Raw genomic sequence first — 22,935 nt, forward strand, 5'->3', positions numbered from 1 at the left:
GCTGTATGTTAATTTTTTTCCCTGGTAACCATTAGATGTTGTCAAATATGTACTGGTTGTTATTTAATTAGATGGTTTGGTATGCCAAGTCCAATATACTTAGGGCCAATCCAATTATTGCTATATCACTGCTGCCTGGACCCGGCTACCCGGACTCCACTGCCTGGATGCCGCTGCTGCAAATAGGTGGTTTCTCTCCCCCCTCACACCAGAAAATGCAGGGACTAGGCTGGTGTGAAAGGGGCCAACCCGGGAATGTCCCTGCTTGATCCCTGGACTGTATTCTCGGGTAAGTCCCTGCATTTTCTGGTGTGAAAGGGGTATAAGAGTTTCTGTTGCATTTCCACATGAGCAGAGACACCTGAATTTGCAATGGCCTGATTTCTGCCCAAATTCACTCTAAATTGGTTTCAGCTCTATGGGGCAGTGAGCACTTCTTGTGAAGTTTGCATTGTAGTAAGGTGTGAGAAACTCACAAATAATTGGATTGGCCCATGTAAGTTTGTGCAAAGTGCAGCTCTAGTGCATACGTACAGAACTGTGGGAGAAGCAATGCAGGTAACCGCTCTTCCTGTCATATTGGTACGGTCCCCTCACTATTGACCAGAGATTTGCAGGATTATCCCCATCCTGTCCACTTCACTTCAAAGTTGGCAGGATGTTAGAAAATTAAACCACTCATCTGGGAGATGACCTGAAAAATCAGGATTCTCCCAGACCTATAAGTAAAGTTCTTGGAGCTTATTTCAGCAACCTGCATTGCAAATACCACTTATTAACTAAACGAGACACCAAATAATGTAAGACTGGTAGCCTAGATTGTCGAGCACTGCATATCTGGCAACACAAAGCGGCTGTTGCACAGTACGTACTACGCTATTGCGTATGGGAGAGCTAGTACCAGATTGTAAAATACATACATTTTCCTAGGACGTGCAAAAACTATTGGACATATTGTGGGTGTGTCACTGCACACAGGTGGCATTCCCAGAGGCATAGTCACTACCACAGAGTGTATGTTTACACTGAGACACTGCACCTGCCAGCCATGGGCAGATACAAATGCTGATGATGGACGGCCGAGAACCACAGGTGGGATTAATACATCTCTACACCTGCTTGGCAGTCTAGTGGCCCCCAAACCTTTAAGCTACTGTGACAAACCACAAACCTCTATATTTCAAATAATACTCCATCTCCCCCCACTAGGACTGAACCAAAATACCCCAATACCTCCATCAAGCAGACAACAAACTCACCATAAATCACCCGAATATCACTCAAGGGAAGCACAGAAGCACCCCAGACATTGGGGCTTATTCAGACATGATTGCTGGGCTGCTACTGTGCAGAGCCCTGAGATCAGGTAATCGCCGCCCAGCCACAGTTAAATCCCTCCCTGTGCAAGTCTGCAAATTGTGCGCAGCTTGCAAAAATATTGCTGGCCTGCGATTAGAGGCAAATCCATTATCAACGCACTCACCATCAAACGATTTTTCCACTTTGTGTAGTCTGTGGGTAGCTCAAGCGCCTGAGCAAGACTGTGTTGTACCTGACACTCCCAACAAAAGGCCAGTTACCACTCACAAATGCTATCTCAACCACCTTGTGCATGGCCAGCATAAAAAAGAAAGGTACTTGTTTCCTAGCACGGCACCCATCGCATACCGTATTTAGTGGTGTGCGATGCATGCGATGCGATATTCCCGTTAAATTAACAGGAGTGCTTGTACGATGAAATATCGCATAGCATCGCATGTCAGCAAATGGCATGCGATGCGATTTTTAATTGTACAAGCGAGCCACCGAGCCCGAAGTGTGGCGAGTGGACGCGGAATACAAGCCCGAAGCGTGGCGAGTGGACGCGGAATACAAGCCCGAAGCGTGGCAAATGGACGCGGAATACAAGCCCGAAGCATGGCGAGCGGACGCGGAATACATGTAAAGTAATCAGTGTCCCCTCGCGGGGCTCGCCACGCTTCGGGCTCGGTGGCTCGCCACACTATCTAAACTCAACTTCACTCCGACGTAGATAGTGGGGGTATGAAAAGTCAGAGGACGCGTACCACCTCGCGGGCTCACTGCGCTTGCCACGCTTCGGGTTGGCATTGATAGTGGGGGTGGTGTTGACAATGGGGGTGCATTTAACATTGTAGGCCCCCATTAGGGTGCTTGTACAATTGAAAAATCGCATCGCGACGCATGCCGCTATATTGCACGCAATGCGATTGCATAAGATGCAGTACGATCAAAATCAGGGGCGCCGTGCTAGGAAACAAGTACCAAAAGAAATGCAGGAATTCATTGCAGGATGACCTTGCACATGCATATTACAAGCCATACGCATGCGTAGTCAGTTAATTATTGGCTGGCTGTGCAGTCAGGTTTGTATAACCCTCATTGATACTGTCACAACTCATAGAAAACATCCCCAACACAGGCCCCGCTGCTTACCGATCGGGCCGCTGGCATCCAAAGAGGTCCGTCGCAGTGCTGGACCATCAGCTGTGTCGACACAGTGTGCTCACCATACAACTGTACAGGCCATCCATTCACAGAATGATCAGTTCCATGCTGGTGTTCCACATGGTCGGTTTCCCTCCAAGATGGCAGCATGGGCTGTGCCATCTTGTCCACTATTGTGTGATCCAGATCATCTAATTTTGTATACCATCAGTACCATAGTCGCCATTGGATACTCTATTAAGCACCACATTGATACCAGCTATATGATCTGCCCTCCATCGGTCTAAGGCACTCACCTTAGATGAGTATTTGCAGCTTTGGGTACTCTGCACTGCTCAAGCGGTAAAGGTTGTTTGTGTGGGAGACAGGAGGGGAACAAGGCCACTACTCTGGGCAAGGCCACATCTCAGTAGAAAAAAACAACACTGGCTGACAGGCGGACTCATAGTTGCATTGGCCTACTGGAAATCTCTGTAAAGTCTATGGCCATTCCACCCCTGGCACTGCACTTATATGGCAGTGCAAGGGGTGGAATGGCCATAGACCATTACCTGCATTTATAGCTGTCATCATTATACATGTGTACTTTCACCAGCCCTTTACCTGGTGCAATATATCTGTTTAAAGAAGCGTACCGCCCCCAGAGTTCCAACAGTGTGCACACTACCCTTCTTACAGCCCTGACTGGGTCATGTGACTTGAGACCCGTTGGTAGATGATGGCAGATAACAGGAAAGATATGAAAGATGACTGTGGACAACTATCAGCTGGGAATTACAGCCTCTTCTCATGGCCTGGATCATTCTCCCAGGGTGATGCTGTAATCTCTACCTACCTGTCTCCCATATAACAGCTTGTGATTGCAGACAACCCCCCTAATCCCACTGCAGAGGACACTGTTCTGGAGTTCGGTGATGACATTATGACCTATATGCAGTGTGAACAGCAACCAGTAGAAATTGGGTAAGTTCTGAGTCTTAACCAATTCCGGGTCAGGCCTGGGACTTTGTTGGAAAAGATGTATCATAGTCTTACGGTTTTTTCAATAATGCAAAATGCCAGTACATTAAAATGTATGAAGCAATCTATCATAATTATAAAAAGTTGCATTACTACCTAGTGGTAAACCAAGTTTCTTGAAGTTCTACTGTATGTAGGTGATGGAATAACATTCAAATTTATTATTTATTTATTATTTCTTTACATATGCACTATATTTATTCCGACCCCACCCCCCAGAAAATATAAATAAATATATAATTAGGTTCATTTTGTAGCCTCCAAGGATCCAGAGGAAAAGTGAGGGCTGCTTTTTTTAACATTTTCTCTGCTAATGTCCTGACTAGACACAAAAAAACAACCCAGACTTAATGCACAAATGCATCTCTATATTATACTTAGCACCCCTGCATCCCTAACTGCATTGTAGAAACTACATGACATGTTTTCTGTTTTTCATGTATATCCCAGCATTTTACCATTCTTTGGCCCTTATTCTGGTTGGTGCGGTCAGAGCCGCACACGGGGCTCCGACCGCACAAACCAAGGGCCGCCCACCAGACGGATCATGGTGGGAGCTGCCCCCTGCCTTCGATGGTCGACGACCATCGAAGGCAGGCCCGCACGCCGCGGCAGCTCCCGCAAGCTAAGACCACACGGACAATCGTCCGTGTGGTAGCTTGAATGGGGGCTGAAAGCTGACATCCGGCGACGTCAGCTTTCCGCCCCCATGTCATGGTAATGAGGGCGTCATGCCCTCATTACCATGCATACGCCCCGCGTTTGCATGGGAACGCCCATGAAACGCGGGGCGTACACATAGGGAAATGAGGGCATGATGCCTCTCACGCCCCTATCCGCCCCCTTTGCGGCGGACGAAATCCGTCTGCGGCGAAGGGGGCTGCACATGCGCAGAATGACCTCTGCGCATGTGCAGACCACAAACATCGGCGGTACGGCCGCACGCGGGCCGTACCGTGCCGATAAGAATAAGGGCCTTTGTGTGGACAACTGATTGATGGGCAAGCAGCTGGGTAAAGCAGGATCCTCAAAGAAAAACAAAACATTTGTTAACACTACTATCTACCAAGATGACTCCTGATGACAGAGGTATATAAAAGTTCTTGTGTCTTTGTTGATCTACATTGTGAAGATGTATTTTATGTGTGCCCAGGCAATTACAGTACAAAAGCAGTGTGACACAATTACACATGACGAATAGACTGTTACCAGTAAAAATGGTGTCAAATACCTTTTGATGATCATTCTTTCAAGTGTTTCTGGAGAAGACAGTCATTAGTTCATGAGGATATCAGAACTGATACTTGAGCTGGGCACACACTAAGATGACCGATCACACGTCCGGCTGATTTGACACCCTACCTGACCATTAGTGTCGGCTTGAAGTGTCGTGTGTGACGTCACAACTGACAGAGCATTTAAATGTGCTCACCCCGTTGTAAGGTCAGTCACCGGTAGGGATGGCCATTAGTGAGATAACCATTTTTCCTCTACCTCCCCATGGCAGCATACTTCTGGGTTTCCGCCCCCTTGGGTAGATATCTGAAAGGAACAAAAAAAGACACTGCCCCCCTATATAAGGGACCGCCCTCCTAGGCTCTGTGTCTTTTTTTCCTTTCATGGGTAGATGGATGGCTTACCCTGCGGAGATCAGGAGGGCTGGTTCCTCTGCCCAGTGCAGCTGTGAACTTAGCGTATCGTGTCTGGGACCCCCGCCATCAAGTGTGGTCTGGGACGTCCGTCTGCTGTAGCTCCCTGCCGCCCAGTGCGTCCAAGGGAGAAGGTGCCCGGCGAGGTGTGCGGCGTCTGAAGCCGCAGGCTGAAGCCGGTAAGCGCGGCGTGTACATGGGGCGCGTCATCAGACGGCGCCCGGAAGCGGAGGTGGCGTCTGACGTCACGGGGATACACGCACGCCGGGCATGGAGTTAAAACTAGTCTGCAAACAGTGGAGGTTGCTGCAGACGTGTTCTGAGACCAGCAGACGAGGTAAGGCCCTGTGGAAGCAGCAGCGCTGCTAGGGCAATGGCTGTTCTTACGGAAATGATACTAAGTGTATGAATTTTTCTATTAGAGTACAGCGTATTGTGAAAGTGTCATTATGGAAGAGGACAGGAAGCAGCCTGCGGATGCAGGGTAAGCCAGGAATTATTGGAGCATTAGTGGAACATACTTCTTGTTGTTGTTGGAGCATACAGTTAGTGACTTGGCGTTTACTTATACAGGGCAGGACCCAGTAAAGAAAAAACGGAAGGGAAAGCCAAGTATAAAAAATTGCATACAGCAAAGTGTGTATTATGCAAAAGAATTTTACCTGAGAAATGTTCAGGTTCTACATGCAACAAGTGTGAGGGGACACAACAGATGGGATTACCCCAAATGACGGAGCTGGTCTCACTGTTAAAAACAGCATTAGCTGACACGTTTATGGCAAAAAAGGAAAGTACTAAGGCTTCTACAAAAAGGAGAAGAGTAGTACTCTCTGATTCAGATGACCCAGAGGAAGGGCCTGCAGCTAGACCAGAGGAGGAAGCAGAAGAGGGGGAAGTGTTTCAAGAGAAAGAAGAAATTGACTTCAACCCAGATCTGTTAGAAAGTCTGTTGTGTCTCATTAATAAATCCCTGAATATTGAGGATACACAGGAAGAAGGAAAACTTCAAGATTTACTGTTCAAAGATAAAAAGAAAAAGGGGAAGCAGTTTCCTTTATCAATACCTCTGAAAGAGATAGTGGAGGAAGAATGGCTTCACCCCGATAAAAAAGTACCTGTACCCATAAGAGTACAAAAAATGTACCCGTTTAACCCTGAAGAGGTTAGAACATGGGAGGAGCCACCAAAGGTGGACGCAGCGATTGCTCGCATATCAAGAAAGACAACACTGCCGTTAGAGGACGCTAACGTATTTAAGGATTCGATGGAACGCAAAATAGAAATGAACCTGAGGAAGCAGCACGTGACGTCTGGTGCAGCAATCAAAGCGTCATCAGCCATGGCTATTACGTCTAGGGTCCTAAGGTCATGGGTTCAGGACCTGGAGTCGGATATGCTAGATGGAATTAAAAGGACGGAACTGATGAAAATGGTACAGAACATTCAGATGGCGGTAGAGTTCCTGTGCGATGCCTCCCTAGATGGGGTACGGCTGGCAGCAAGATCCAGTGCAAACAACATAGTGACAAGGAGAGCGCTCTGGCTGAAGCCATGGGCGGCGGATAATCAATCAAAAAATAGATTACTATCTATTCCCTTCCAGGGCAAATACCTATTCGGACAGCAACTGGACGAAATAATTACAAAAATATCGGGTGGTAAGTCCGTATGGCTACCCCAAGATAAGGCGGTAAGAAGAGGACAGTTTAACAAAAACTTCAGGTACTCTACAACAGATTATAAAGAAGCCAAAACATATAGACCAGGTCGTAGTTTCAGGAGGCCCTGGTTTGGGAATAGAAGTACTTTTCGTGGCCAAAGAGGCAGAGAAGGCCGCTTTGCCTTTCGTCAGACACAATGACGCCAGACAGAGGGTTGGCGGCAGACTGATACATTACAAACAAGTCTGGTGCCAATCAACCCAGGACAGGTGGGTATTAGAAGTCGTGTCTTCAGGCTACAAAATAGAGTTTACCAAACTGCCGGGAGACTGGCTGGAAGAGTCACCTGTCCCAAGCAACTGGGAAGAAAGATCAGCATTATTAAGCAGTCTACAGGTCATGATAGACCAAGGTGTGGTAAAAAGAGTACCAAAACATCAAGAAAACCAGGGATGGCACTCAAGGTTTTTTGTGGTGAAGAAGGCATCAGGGGGTTTCAGGACAATACTAGACCTGAGAAGGTTGAACACTTTTGTCCACACAAGAAAATTCAAAATGGAATCGATCAGAAGCATTCTTCCGGACATAGAGAAAGGAGCCTATCTAACAACGATAGACTTAAAGGATGCTTACCTGCATATTCCGATATTTTTAGGGCACCAAAAATACCTGAGATTCAGACTAAAAGGAAGAACTTATCAGTTCATGTCTCTACCATTCGGCCTATCAACATCACCAAGAACCTTCACAAAGGTATTAGTGGTGCTGGTAGCCAACTTGAGAATTCAGGGGGTGTCGATATGGCCATACCTGGACGATCTCCTTATTATGGCAAGATCAGAGGTTCTGTCAGCTCAGCACACAAAACTGGTGCTAGACTATCTAAAAAAGCACGGCTGGTTGATAAATTATCAAAAAAGCCACCTCGAACCCGCACAAAAAGTGATATACTTAGGAATGGTTTTAGATACACAATCTATGCGTGTGAAGCTGACAGAAGACAGACGTCAGAAGCTGATCAAGGAAGTAAGAAAAATGTTAAAAGAAAACATAAGTCATACAGAGGAGTGTATGCGAGTGCTAGGCCTTATGTCGTCAGCAATAGAGGCTATACCATGGGCAAGGTTCCACATGCGGGCATTACAAGGATGCTTCCTAGAACAATGGAATGGAGAAGAAAAAGACAAGAGGCAAAAAATCTTTCTATCAAAAGAGGCAAAAGCAAACCTCAGATGGTGGAACAACATGGAGAGACTAAGTCAAGGGAAGTCGTTTGCAACTCAGACACAGATTATAGTAACCACGGACGCCAGCAAGCAAGGCTGGGGGGCCGTGTGCGAACAACGGATGGCACAGGGAGAATGGAATATAGAAGCAAGCCGGAGCCATTCCAATATAAGAGAGATGATGGCTGTACTGATGGCATGCAAAAAATTTCAGAAGTTACTAATCAACAAGGAGGTTGTGATAAGATCGGACAATCAGTCTGTTGTGACATACCTGAACAAACAGGGGGGAACGAGGAGCAAAGCCCTGATGATGGAGGCAGCGAAGGTACTACAATGGGCAGAGAGTCATGTGGTAAACCTCAAGGCTGTATTCATTGCAGGGAAGGAAAATCGGCTAGCCGACACCTTAAGCAGGAGCAGGATAGCCCCAGGAGAATGGGAGCTGTCACCAAAGGTGTTCGAGGCAATTGTGAAGAGATGGGGCCTACCACAAGTAGATCTTATGGCGACAGAGAAGAATGCGAAGGTGCCTTGTTACATTTCCAGGCACTGGGAACCAGGATCATGGAAGGTAGATGCCCTGACGGAAAGGTGGGAGATGAAACTAGCATATGTCTTCCCACCATTTCCGGTTATTCACAGGCTAATCAGCAAGATAAGCAGAGAAAAATCCAGGGTGATCGCGATTCTACCATACTGGCCGAGGAGAGCGTGGTTTGCAAAACTAACTCAAATGGCGATAGACGAACCATGGATACTGCCAGATTACAAGGACCTAATACAGCAGGGCCGGTATTATCAAAGGCAGCCAGAAAACTGGAGGCTAACGGCCTGGTTGTTGAAACCAGGACATTGAGAAGAAAGGGTTTTTCGGAAAAAGTGGTGAATACACTTTTAAAAGCGAGAAAATATTCAACATCCAGTGTATATTACAGGACATGGAGGAAATATATATACTTCTGCAGAGCAGGGGGCAAAGATGAGAGAAGAATAAATACAATTCTGGAGTTCCTACAAACAGGATTGGAAAAGAACCTATCAGCGAGCTCTCTGAGAGTACAGATATCGGCACTAAGTGCTATCCTGGATCTGAAAATTGCAGACAACAGATATATTCAAAGATTCGTGCAGGCAATAAAAAGGATCAGGCCAGTGTTCCATAACCCGCTGGCACCCTGGGACCTTAACATGGTCCTGAATGTGCTGACGGAGGCACCCTTTGAGCCGTTAGAAGAGGTGCCCTTGAAGATGCTCACCATCAAGGTAGTCTTCCTTGTCGCAATTACTTCGGCTAGGAGAGTCTCGGAGTTGCAGGCGCTATGGGCGGAGGAGCCGTTCCTCAACTTCTTCGAAGATAAAGCAGTATTAAGGACAAACCCGCATTTTTTACCAAAAGTTGTTTCAAAGTTTCATATGAATCAGGAAATAATATTACCGTCCTTCTGTAAGAACCCAGCAAACTCCAAAGAGGCAAGGCTGCATAATTTGGATGTAAGTAGAGCATTAAAAATATACCTAAAAAGATCAGAGGCCTGGAGGAAGTCAAAGAGACTGTTTGTGCTTACAGAAGGGATAAAAAAGGGTCTAGGAGCAACAAAAATGACGATATCCAGATGGATAAGGGCATGTATATGTGAAGCCTACAAGATTAGGAAATTAGATCCTCCAGTGGGGCTAAAAGCTCATTCTACGAGAGCGCTAGCAGCATCGTGGGCAGAAAAAGGGGCGGCGTCACTGGAAGAAGTGTGTAAGGCAGCATGCTGGTCCTCGTCACACACGTTCACCAAGCACTATAGGGTGGACGTGGCGGCTACTGAAGATACAAAACTAGGAAGAAGAATTCTTAGTGCAGTAATTTAAAAAAAAAAAAAAAAAAAAAAAAAAAAAAAAAAAAAAGGAGGAGTAGAAGAGAAGTAGTACTCATAAGAAAGACTTGGAGCACACTGTAGATACGGTGAAAGAAACCAGTATCCTTTTTCCTTTTTACATTATATTACTATGCCCTCCCAGTGAAGAAAACTGCTAGGGTAGACCCAGAAGTATGCTGCCATGGGGAGGTAGAGGAAAGTACAGATTATTACCTGTTAATAGGCTTTCCTCTACTCCACCATGGCAGCCGTTTTCCCAGCCCTGAACTAAAGGGTTGAGTGTGTTATTTAATATGAATAATTATATGAGTTAAGCTTGTAAAATGAAAGACACAGAGCCTAGGAGGGCGGTCCCTTATATAGGGGGGCAGTGTCTTTTTTTGTTCCTTTCAGATATCTACCCAAGGGGGCGGAAACCCAGAAGTATGCTGCCATGGTGGAGTAGAGGAAAGCCTATTAACAGGTAATAATCTGTACTTTTCTTAATATCAATGGTAACAAACTATCTGCATGGGAACCAATGATGGTTTCACCCAGTCCAGCTTTTTTCTATTTACTGTGCTGCTATTCAATTAGAACCTTGGGTGGGTCTTCTTGGCTGTCAGTGAGCGGATCTATGCTCCGTGTGCTGACACCTTGTAGAAAACCACCCCATTGGGTGGTTTTATGCCATCAGTGGTAGGAAACCATCTAGTTCTTCTTCATCAATGGTTTAAAAAAAAACAAAAAAAACCACTATCAGCTATAAAACATTAATGAATTTGACCCATCCATGTTAAATGGCCATCCCTTGGATCCCTCTGCAACAATTGTACAGGTGGTCAGCAGACATATTGGCCATCGGCTGTGCTGCCGGACCGACGAGATATTGGGGGCACACACTTGCTGACACGCTATGATATATCAGCCATTCAATTCAACAGGAAATATATCGGCCAGGGCGTACCCAGCACTAGCATCCGAGGAGAACATGGTTTATTTTAACTACAGTATAACAAAAGCATAAAATGACCAGAAGCCAAACAATCTGTAAAAGCAAAACTTTATTAAGCAACAAGCAGTAACATTGATGTGCTGTCAGGACACCCCATAGAAATGAAGCATCAAACCGGTCATTAACGGCTTTTATACCTGGAATATGTCAGTCAACTTGCTAGATATATCTGTTTCTGCTCTTTATAGTCTACAGGTTTATATTTAAGGTGGGGTTTTCAGAGCATTTGTAAAGCCAATCTTCTAAATATAGATATTTTTCAGTCTTTCTTAATGAGCCAGCCAGTGTCTATATAATATGTGGCATCACTGTGTGGGCATGATGCAGCTGTGAATTCCTGTCATAGAATAATACACCTGCATCTATAACTGTAGTCAAACTACAACTCTCACATACTATACTTATATAGAATATTGGACAATAGTGAATCACAAAATGCAATACTCAGTCAGGCGGTTCTTATTTTCATTTACTACTGGCATACTTTGGAAGCTTTCAATAAAGAGGTTCTTAAAAGCTATGGCTGGAACGCATCAGATATTTTCTGGATCAATCACTGCCACGGAGCACTAACATAAATTAACTATAACACTGACTGCTGTAAGTGTCTAGGAAACCTTTCAGCAGTGCCTTTAGCTTAAGTAGTGCACATGTAATGTGTTATTCGTATAACTTTTCTCCCTTCTTGAAAGCGCACCCCGTGACAACACATCGGTAAATGCACTCTGTATTGTCACTGGTTCCTAGTGACAAATTTCAGCCAAGCCCACAAATGGCTGCCTCCATGATCTACTTGAAAATATTTAGCCAATAGCATCATAACTAGCAGACACAAAGGGGGAAATTTACTAAAGGAAATTTGTAAAAAAAATAGGTGTATTTGTATCCAGAAATACACTTATTTTCGACATTTACTATCCCGAAAATACAGCAATTCATATTCGTATTGATAGCACATCAATACGAATACGAATTGCCGTATTTTCGGGATAGTCAATGTCAAAAATAAGTGTATTTCTGGATACAAATACACCTATTTTTTACAACTTTCCTTTAGTAAATTTCCCCCAAAGTGTAGATGGGATCACCTCCCCCCTCACTATGCATGTAGTGTGAGATATTCCACAATTCATTTATTTTGGTGACATATATTAATGTCAAATGCTTTATGCGTAATAAGTGTAAAATGTGTCACTCACCAGCACAAGCTGTGAAACTTGTATTTGTAGTAGCAGGGCAATGTGGGTCCAGGGGGTATATTTACTAAAAGCTGATTTTTATCGAATTCAGAATAAAATCAATCTTATATACTGTATATATCAGTTTTAATTGATCTCAGATCAATCAAAATCGACCTTTAGTAAAAAATGATCCCCTGGTATTGATTAGGCTGCTTTGTATACTCTGTAACACTTGGAATGGGATGTCAGCATTTAAGTTCCGCGATAGATTCTTGCAGGCTGGGTTTGTGTAATGTAAACCCTCCACAAGTAGTGAGAGGAGACTGATGTGCAACCCAATTCCTCATATAGGGGGTTATTCTAGTTCATTCTTTCTGACAAATTCCTTCTTAGATGGACAAAACCATGTGCACTGCGGGTGGGGCAGATGTACCTTGTGCAGAGAGAATTAGATTTGGGTGGGGTTTTTCTTTAAAGTGAGATCTATATTGCAGTGTAAAATAAAGCAGTCAGTATTTTCCCTGCACAGAAACAAAATAACTCACCCAAATCTAATTCTATCTGCACATGTTACATCTGCCCCCCTGCAGTGCACATGGTTTTGTCCATCTAAGAAGGAATTTGTCAGAAAGAATGAACTAGAATAAACCCCATAGAGATCAGGAATCGGCTATGCCAAAGCTTCCATTCTGGTAGCATAGGTACAAAACCTCAAAATGGAGTGTCCTGAAAGTTGCCTGAGCATTAAGGGGTAACTTTACTAAGATTGGAGTTTTATTGAAAAGGGGATGTTGCACAAACCACTTAGATTGTACTACATATTTATTTAGCACCTTCTAGAAGATAATAGAACTTCCCAACTTAGTAAATTTTTCCCTAAGAGTTAAAAAAAATAAAATAAAGAAGCTCTCCCACCCAGATTCATTGGAGTCCGTGTGGCGAGAAGGCTGAGTTCTGTTTCAATGTAAGCTACACACAAACCCCAAAAGAAAGCGGGGTAACAGATACCAGTGAAAGACCCTGATGGTAGCACTGACTATTTGCTTACATTCGGGGTCACCACAGTGGCCCACAGGTAACAGGTGAGATCCGATCTATAGAAAGTATTTCTAACCCAGATTACAAATCTGCGTCTTCAGGTCTTTTTTTTGTAAATGTAAGCAAAAGGCAAATGTTCATTATACCTTGAAGATACTTTGACTGATATATAGGGGCGTAACTAGATATTAATAGGCCCCATAGCAAAAGTTTGTAAGGCCCCCCCCCCCATTTAGCGACTGATGGTGATAAATGTATGTAACACATTATTTAGACAGTAAAGATGGGCCCCCCACAGCTCTGGGCCCCATAGTAGCTGCACCCCTTGCACCTATGGTAGTTACGCCCTTGTTGACATACCTTTGTTTTTCTTTTAATTACAGTTTCCAAGTACCCACAAACAGTTTACAGGTGGTGGGAGTTGCCAATTGCGACAGCATGTAAATGCATGCAACAGCACCTTAAGTCACCCCTCTTGCAGCTTCCTCTGGTGCCACTTATGCTCGCAGACCAATGGGACTGGGAACTAAAATCTCAGAGTCCAGGAGTAACATAATTCCATGGTGAGATCTGGTCACAAGAGGGGTGCTTCAGTGCAACTCGCTCCTCCGAGGTTAACTGGATAGACCTCATAGTGTTGAACATTTCATTTTTATTCCTTTGTGAAGTTTTCCTTTAAGCAAATACTTTCGAAATATGATATAGTACACATCTACCATGCATCACAATATTAAACATAGTTAGATGATACCACAAGCTATAAATTAACCAGATAGATGACATGATTGTTTTACAATACTTTGCATCTCTTTTTTTATAAATGGTAATACTGATAGTTTATCAATTAAAAAAAAAAAAAAAAAACACATTTGGATTTGCATTTTATTGTTCCAGATATTATAGTTTCTGCACCATATTGTACAGCACCCTTAATACACCCCTCCCAAACATTCAGTTCACCACCCAAACCCCCATATATCTTGTTCCACTTGGCCAGAATCCAAGGTCAAGGGATCTGGGAGTTCTTAAACTTTTAACAATTGAAAAAAAAAAAAAATATCACAACTTGGCTCCCATTCCAAGTAAATTCCAAATGTGCAAATAGCATGATCCATGGGTCATAATGACACTGCCTGCTGGTAACCCAACCCCTCAGTACCCTGGCCCTGATGGAAGTCCAACTGCTCAGTGTCTCCACCCTGCTGGCATAATTTGAACACAAGCCTTCCTTTGTTAATTTGGTCAACACCACCAGATGCCCATGCTCCAAGTCCTTACAATCAAATATTAATTCCCTGCAATAGTCTTCGGTTCCTGAGCAAGTCATATCTGAGAAATTCCCACAAAAATAAATAAAAGTCTAAACCCCAAATAGAAGCACAAGCTTTGAAAAAATGAGCTCATTCCAGTACTGAGCCCTCCCAAACCCCCAAAAATATTTCATATGTTCCAAAAAAAAGGAAATATACGTCCCGCCTTAAGATATAACCCACCCTATGGAATGCATTCCTGCCCTTCAGTACTGGCACTCTCTGCTGTGCTGCCCTTCATTCAGCCAAGATATGGGCGCACACACACACATATATATTGTGTGAGCGAATGTGTATGGCACGCAGCAACTGTATAGCATGAAAGAGAAGACTGAAATACTGCTGTGTGGGAGAGCTGTAGCTCAGACATACATTATATATAAATGCAGAGCCAGGCAGTGGCAGGGAAGAACGCACGTATGCATAAGACACGTGGGAGACACAGAGCTAGACATATAGACAGTGCTGAGGTTTTATGGAGCTGTATATTGGCTGGTCTCCCCCCTGCAATATGAGGGGATCTGAGGTCAGTAACATTTCCTGAGAGCTTCTGAGGAGAAAAGTGAGAGAAAGGGGAGGGGGTCTGTGTGCAGAGTGGGGTCCTGAGGTTTATTGGTGTCTGAGCCCCTGAATTACAGGGAAATAGTCCTGAGGTCTTGTCCTGAGGTCTTATATTGTACAGAGGGGAGGCGGGGGTGAAAATATAAAAATAGATTAGATCGACAGATGAATAGACATATAGATGGGATATAGATAACGGGATAGAAAGGGTGATAGATAGAGAGATAGATAGATAATCACACACACACATGTACTGTATGTCCTTACCTGCCTTATGGCTCTGGACTTGTTTGCACCCTGCTGGACAGGAATTCAGTCAGTCATGACTAGGTTAACAAACAGTTACTGACACATGCAGAGTGAGTGTGTGTGTGTGTGTGTACAGTATGTCTTTCTGCATTACAGGCCCAGAAATGATGCCAGCACAGGAGAGAGTGCTCAGATTGGAATGAAAGATCATTCTTCTGAGGGACAGCTAAAGAGAGTGCACTGAGAGACAGCAAGGAATTCAGACAGCAATGTGAGCGACAGCAGGGATTGTCTATGAGCTATAAGCTGAAACAGACAGCAGAGAGCACCCTGAGAAACTGTAGCGTGAGTGTCCAGAGAGACAGTTAGGACAGAAAGTGCTCGGAGACTGTAGAGAGAGTGTTCCATGCGTTCACCTTTCTCATTAGTCGGAGAAATCTGTGGCCAGTTCCACTAGGTGTTACCTGCTGCCGATGCCTCTCTGTGGGATGTAGGGTCTCCGTTTAGAAAGAGAATACGAGGTCAGACACGCTTCCAAGGATACCACTCCCCGAAATCATCTCCACCACCTCAGGAGTGCAGTGATCGGGAAACTCGAAATGGGATCCGCTGCTTGGAAGAAGCTCTCTGTCAGATGGGACGCAGAGGGAACTAGAGTAAAGTCCAGGCAGACTTTCTTCCAGCCCCTCATCTTCCTCAACTGGCTCTGGGGATGATGGCAGTGAGTGGGCAGGGGCATGGGGGGACTGAGCAGAGGAGTAGGGGGGCACCTCTGGGCTACGTGCTGATGACTCCCGATTCTGCGTCTCTTCTGATTGGTCAACTTTATCCCCCCCCCAACCGGGGCTTTCCTCCCCCCAGTGCATGCTGGATCCCAAATTCACTTCCGACTGGCATGGCGAGGGAGCAGGTTGGCACCTAGAGGTGGTACGGGGGAGCCTGGCACGTGTTCTGCTTGCTGGATCCCGGGTGCGTCTGCGTGGCCGGTATTTGTAGTTGGGATAGTCAGCCATGTGTTTGAGTCGTAGACGTTCAGCCTCCCGAACATAAGGTATTTTATCTGTGTCCTCCAGTAATTTCCACCGCTGGCCAAGGCTGCGAGAGATGTCAGCGTTGTGCATGTTGGGGCACAGAGACATGAGCTTTCTCCTCTCAATCTGAGACCACACCATGAAGGCATTCATTGGACGTTTTATATGCCCACTAGGAGTCTTACACCAGCTGGGCCCCCCAGGAACAGCATCTGGTGTCTTTGGGCTACCCTCCACAGTCTTGTGTTGTACCATCCTGAGACTTGAATTAAGAAGTTGCTAAACAATAGCCATGCTGCATCTAGTAGACAGTCCAGAAATGTGGTGCTTAGTCAGGAAAAGAAGGCACCGAGAAAAGAACGTAGAGGGCAGAAAGCTTCAGAGGGCTCAAGACAGGATTCAGGGCAGAGTAGAAAGAGGAGGATGTGAAAGGGTTAGCAGGACAAGGGCACCTACAAAAGGAAGCAGGACAGGTGGGCAGATAGACTATAATACCAATGGAGCAGGGTGCTGAGGAGGGAGCTGACACAGCTAAATAAGGTCACAATGCCAGTCAGTGCCCAGGAGTTTCTCTATCTACTCCCCCTGCTCTCTTCCTCTTCCTTTCTTTGTCTCCTGCTCAGCTCTCTCTCTGTCCCAGACGCTGCCTCACTGCCTGTCTCCCCACTTCAGTCTGGGGGGGTCAGTGTAAACACAAGTCTGCAGGCAGCCCCCCCCCCTTCTTCTGAGCTGCTATTGGTTGCTGGGCGGGTCTGAGTCTGCACCAGCTCATTAATGGGCAGAGAGATGAGAACAGCTCAGACATCTCCAGCCCAGAGACCGTGTGTGACACTGTGTGTGACCGTGCATATAGCCATGTGTGACTGGGAGCCAGCCAGCACGTGTCATGGTGTATGTAGGAGGGACAGACACCTACACCGTGTCACATCTGTATGATAAGAAGCCAGTTACATATGCACAGATACACATACTGAGAATCAGAATGGACTCTAAGCTGTGTATACTGTATATCATACAAAAATGCTACAGACAAGGAACAAATAAAGATGATTCTCAGCAACATCTGTGCTATATCAACATTATTTAGTCACGCATGTCTCGTCTGTTAAATAAAAAGAACTCCAAGGACATCTTAGGTGTCATTCTCATGCTGAAAGATCTGCAATATGCACAAGTGGATGCTTGGCGGCAGTGTGGAGTTATTTTAACCCCTAAAGTCCTAACTAGTGTATTTAGCTTTTCATCAAAAAAAATCCAAATAAATTATTCCCCAGTCAATCCCAGATATAACCTATAAGGATATCAGGTTAATGGCAATATTATCTACACTTAGCATGATATAAAATATATATACTATTAAAAAAATCCTTTACTAGAGCTACACAATAAAGGTACAGTACTTGATACACACAGTTGTGGAAGGATACATTGCGTGAGTACACATTGAGCGATAATATAACGTTCCGATCCACATTGGAATGATATATCATTAATATGTTTCCTAATGTTAATATTTGAAATGTTAAACTTAGTATTTAAAAACCAGAATTAATTATATTTCCGCTAATAAATAGTAGTTACCTACCTGATATCTCTATTGCTGTTGAGAAGATGACAATCACTCCTACCTCTAAAGCTATCTGCCTAGGTGTTATCCTTGACTCTGAACTTTCATTTGTACCCCACATTCAATCTGTCTCAAAATCATGCCACATGCACCTAAAAAACATATTAAAAATTCGCCCTTACCTTACACAAGACTGCAAAAACTCTAATCCATGCTCTCATCATCTCACGCATTAATTATTGCAATAGTCTCCTTATTGGCCTTCCCTTATACAGACTCTCACCGCTACAGTCCATCATGAATGCAGCTGTGAGGCTAATCTTCCTAGCCAGATGTTCATCGTCTGCAAAGCTACTCTGTCAGTCACTTCATTGGTTACCTGTATTCTACCGTATTCAATACAAAATTATTTTACTCACACACAAAGCATAAACCAAACTACACCAACATACATATCATCTCTTATCTCAAAATATCTTCCAACACGACGTCTACGCTCCTCCCAAGATCTGCGGCTCTCATCCACACTCATTACTCGCTCCCATTCCCGACTGCAGGACTTTGTTCGGGCTGCACCCACTCTGTGGAATGCCCTCCAAAGCACAATAAGACTCTACTCCAGTCTCCAAACCTATAAGCGTTCCCTGAAAACTCATCTCTTCAGGCAAGCTTATTAAATTCCAGAACCAGTCACAGAACCTTGCATTCTGGTGGAATCGATGGAATAAAGAATACAGTATCTATCCTTATGTATCAATGCCTATTTCCCTATAGATTGTAAGCTTGTGAGCAGGGCTCTCCTACTTTTTGACTGTCTGTAAATACCCTATTTGTTGTATCACTCTCTCCTTTTGTAAAGCGCAATGGAATATGCTGCGCTATATAAAAAAATGTCAATAAATGTCAATAAATAAATAATAATGTATACCTAAATTTTTTAAGCATAGTTTATTGATTGCAATGCATATCACAATATGAACAGACAACATTCGTCTTTTATATGTCGGAATCATATACACAAAACACCTTGGGCCAAATGTAATAGGGTGAGAGTTTCAGAAAGTGAGAGATTTTGAGAGAGTTTTCCCATGTTTTTTAAAGCAGCAATCAATTACACTGCAAAACCAGGTTGATGTTCCCATGTAATTGATTGCTGCTTTAAACAACATGGGAAAACTCTCCCAAAATCACTCACTTTCTAAAACTCTCACCCTATTACATTTGGCCCAAAGTACAAAAAGGCATTAGCAAGGTGGAGAAGGCATAGGGTCATGATAGTATATACACTTTAAATCATTCTGTAAAGCGCAACGGAATCTGCTGCGCTATATAAGAAACTGCAAATAAATAAATTAATTAATTAAACATGTGGTGAATGAATTACAGTTAGCATCTCAAAAAGGTGGCACGCCCATTGCAACAACCTCCAGGTCATACCAGATTGTTGCTTTCTCAATGCCTCTTTCATGGATTGATTTAACGTTTGTATATCTGGCAGCCACATATCTACAAATTTACGAACTAAGTTTTCCTCGTTCATTGCAGTTTCTGTCCAGTCCATCATAAACAGGTATTGGAAACAGTAACAAAAGTGGGAGTGGTGCTGTATCTATCCACTTTGAAAGGATGGATTTCTTCCCCGCTGCTGTCACCTTGTTTAATAAAATGCGTGTGCCCTTGGACAGTGCAACTTTATCTTCCCTTGTATAGACAATCCAAAAGGCACAATCCTTTGATATCTAGAAGGGAACGCTCAATTGAGTGTTAATGAAGGTTTGCAGGTCCTACCAAAATTGTTTCACAATGGGGCAATCCCATAAACCAGGGGTCCTCAAACTATTTTCTCTGGGACCCCATCAGACAAGAAAAATAATGACAGGACCCCAGCAAGTTACTGCAGAAGGTTATCACATCACATGTTTAGGCAGCAGACAGCACATACATGGCAGCATTGTGGAGGCACAAAATGATGAGAGGAGCCTAAAATAACAGACAATTCAACAGTTTTTTCAGATGGTCAGCAAAATGGAGTCGTGACCCCATGCTGAGAAGGTCAGGACCCACAGTTTGAGAACCGCTGCCATAGACCATGCTATATGTCCGCATTTGGGGCCTGACATTTAAAACAATCAGACGTTTGAGAATCACCAATTAAAAATTTAAATTTAGGTGTGTAATATGACCTATGAAGTATTTTTGGTGCATTTTTGTATAGGTAGTGGCCACTAGTTGTTTATTCATGGCAACATAAGAGGAGAGAATCTTTTTCATAATGAGGTGGGAGAAATCACTCTACCTAAATTTTAATCTCACGGGGAAGTATGTTGGTCACCCCAATGAGATGAGATTTACTATTCACCCAAACAGTGTGCAGAATCTCTAAGCATATCTTTATATTACCAGTCCCATTAGACCTTGGAGCACTACAATCCCCATGTTGGGTCTACTGGATTTGAGTATAAACTTAAATTTTGCAGTTTAAATGTTGCTCAATAAACATTAGCATATAAAAGGCCAACTGTAAGGGGGTCTTTCCTATTAGCTGCGAAAGGGCTCAGCTGAAATTGCAGCAGCCTAGAAACACAAACAACAGCACTGCCACTCACTCTCACAGCACACAATCTCGCACCGAACTTATCATTTTTGTATGAAGCCATAGTCCAGTTTGGCATAGAACTGGACTGAAGGTGTGTACACATGGAGCAATATTTGGCACTTTTCTAAGCAATCTGTCTAGATAGCTTACAAATTAAGCACCCACCTTGTGTACACCGCATAGCGATGGCGATGCATTGTCCCACACGTCACCATCTCCCACTCAGATCTTGAGCACATGCAGTCAAGTTCTAGATAGTATTCTTTATGCACATGCAGGAGATCTGAGTCAGAACAGATTGTCCATCCATACATCGCTACGTGTGCATGAGTGATCTAGCCACCGAGAAGCTCATTCCTCAGCATGTAGGCTAGACAGATATCGCCGCATGTGTATGGGGCTTTACTTGCACTGGGAGGGAACTCACGGCTTATAGCATTGACCCCTAAGAATATATTGTAAGAAGTGCATCTGAAATGCCCCCCAAAAAATGAATTGTACAGTTGCTCAATATTGCTTGACATTTCCTTAGTCAAATATTCTCAAAGACAAATAACAATACCAGGGACTGTTTCTGTAGATTAGGGACTACGGACAACTATTTAGTGAGTAGTACTGTAAACACAAACAAGTTCTCATCTTTAATGAAACAGATAGATCCTATACAAAACCAGGGGGTCTCTGCAAATGAGATACTTCCGGATGACTAGCGGTCAGAATACTGCCGGCTGATGGACTGGCAATGCACCCATTCCTTTCATGGAGATCTCACATGTAAAGGCTCTGGTCGATGGGTAGAGACGTCCCTCCAAAAAGAAGATCGCACAGAGACTTTTTTCCAAATATGGGAAAGTTTTATTGACTCACTGTCCAATGACTTAAAAACACAGATTCACAAATGCTTCTGTTCCACGCAGTTGTACAAGACTCGTGTCCTCTTGGGTACTAATTCAATAGCATTCCCGGTCCAGGGAGGGTGCCTTTTTGGTCGGGTCCGTCTGTAACCAGTATTTATCCTACATTTCATGTTTTGGTACTTGTGTAGTTTCACGGCGCCACCGCGCGCACAGTCTGCATTTGAAACTTGGCAGCTTGCCAGACTCTGTGTTTAACTGTGCGCGTGCCGCTCTAGATGTTCTCAGTGCAGTGCGTGCCTGCTTTACATATGTAATCTACGTTATCAGAGTAGCGCTGGCAGCAGCAGCGCGCACTGCCCAGTGCTGACAGGTCATTGTGGTACTTGTAGTTCCACAGTGAAATAGACAGTCCTGCACACCGCTGACAACGGGGGCCTGTAAACTGGACACCCCGGTACACCGCTAACGTATGGGGCTTCTAAACTAGACACCCTGGCACACGCTAAATCCAGACTCCCTGCAAACCGCTAAGAAGGGGGCACCTAAATTTAGACGCTAAAGCGTCTGAATTTAGTTGGGTATAGGGGTGCACTGTGCAAAACACTCTTAAAACTGTTGACAACGACACTAGTCGACGTAACAGCGGTCGACCTTGTTAATTCCACTATCCACGCCACCCCGAAGCGTGGCGAGCGGACGCGGTACGCGTCCGACCGACCTTTTAATACCCCCACTATCCACGTCGGCGTGGAGTTGATTCTATAAAGTGTGGCGAGCGCAGCGAGGGGACGCGGATTACTTCACAGGTATACGCGTGCTCTCGCCACGCTTTATAAAATCAACTCCACGCCGACGTGGATAGTGGGGGTATGGAAAGGTCGGTCGGACACGTACCGAGTCCGCTCGCCACGCTTCGGGGTGGCGTGGATAGGGGAATTAACAAGGTTGACAGCTGTTACATCGACTAGTGTCACTGTGAACAGTTTTAAGAGTGTTTTGCACAGTGCACCCCTATGTACCCCTATACCCAACTAAATTCAGACGCTTTAGCATCTAAATTTAGGTGCCCCCTTCTTAGCGGTTTGCAGGGAGTCTGGATTTAGACGCTAAAGCGTCTAAATTTTAGCGTGTGCCGGGGTGTCTAGTTTAGAAGCCCCGTACGTTAGCGGTGTGCCGGGGTGTCCAGTTTACATGCCCCCATTGTCAGCGGTGTGCAGGACTGTCTATTTCACTGTGGAACTACAAGTACCACAATGACCTGTCATCGCTGCTACGCTGATAACGTAGATTACATGTGTAAAGCAGCCACGCGCTGCGCTGAGAACAGCTAGAGCGGCACGCGCACAGTAAACACAGAGTCTGGCAAGCTGCCGGATTCAGTATTGAATCCCGGCGGTCGGGATCCCGGCGTTCAGAATCCCGACGCCGGAATCCCGACAGCCGAAATGCCAACAAGGGGGGGACGTGGATCGCCCCCCCTTGCGGGCTCGAATGTGTCGGCATTTCGGCGGTCGGGATTCCGGCGTCGGGATTCTGAACGTCGGGATTCCGGCGTCGGGATTCTGAACGTCGGGATCCCGACTGCCGGGATTGTAACTGCATCCCAAGCTGCCAAGTTTCAAACACAGACTGTGAGCGCGGTGGCGCTGTGAAACTAC

At 44.8% G+C, this 22,935-nt stretch overlaps 3 protein-coding genes across 5 annotated transcripts in view; 1 reads left to right on the forward strand and 2 right to left on the reverse strand.

Annotated features, from left to right (window-relative positions):
• The window catches only part of HCK (HCK proto-oncogene, Src family tyrosine kinase), a 137,806-nt gene that overhangs the window by 67,883 nt on the left and 46,988 nt on the right, over positions 1-22,935 (reverse strand). The gene's annotated exons all lie outside the window — the stretch shown is intronic.
• LOC146007876 (transcription factor Sox-12-like) lies at positions 12,686-17,009 on the reverse strand. Its single transcript, XM_083146601.1, has one exon. It carries the CDS (start codon positions 16,510-16,512, stop codon positions 15,730-15,732), a length of 783 nt encoding a protein of 260 aa, XP_083002727.1. The 5' UTR covers positions 16,513-17,009; the 3' UTR covers positions 12,686-15,729.
• LOC146007877 (purine nucleoside phosphorylase-like) overlaps positions 16,119-22,935 on the forward strand; it is a 37,119-nt gene continuing 30,302 nt past the window's right edge. Inside the window, exon 1 of one of the 2 annotated variants that reach the window (XM_083146602.1) lies at positions 16,119-16,195. The gene's annotated coding sequence lies outside the window, so the exon portion shown is untranslated. The remainder of the gene's footprint in view (positions 16,196-22,935) is intronic. The other variant, XM_083146603.1, reaches the window with a different exon arrangement.

This window comes from Crinia signifera, chromosome 6 (assembly GCF_055691185.1).
Source record: "Crinia signifera chromosome 6, ASM5569118v1, whole genome shotgun sequence".
NCBI lineage: Eukaryota > Metazoa > Chordata > Amphibia > Anura > Myobatrachidae > Crinia > Crinia signifera.

Bases quoted from the DNA above. Each gene is read 5' to 3' on its own strand.
- LOC146007876 (XM_083146601.1), bottom strand. From the start codon at position 16,512: ATGGTACAACACAAGACTGTGGAGGGTAGCCCAAAGACACCAGATGCT.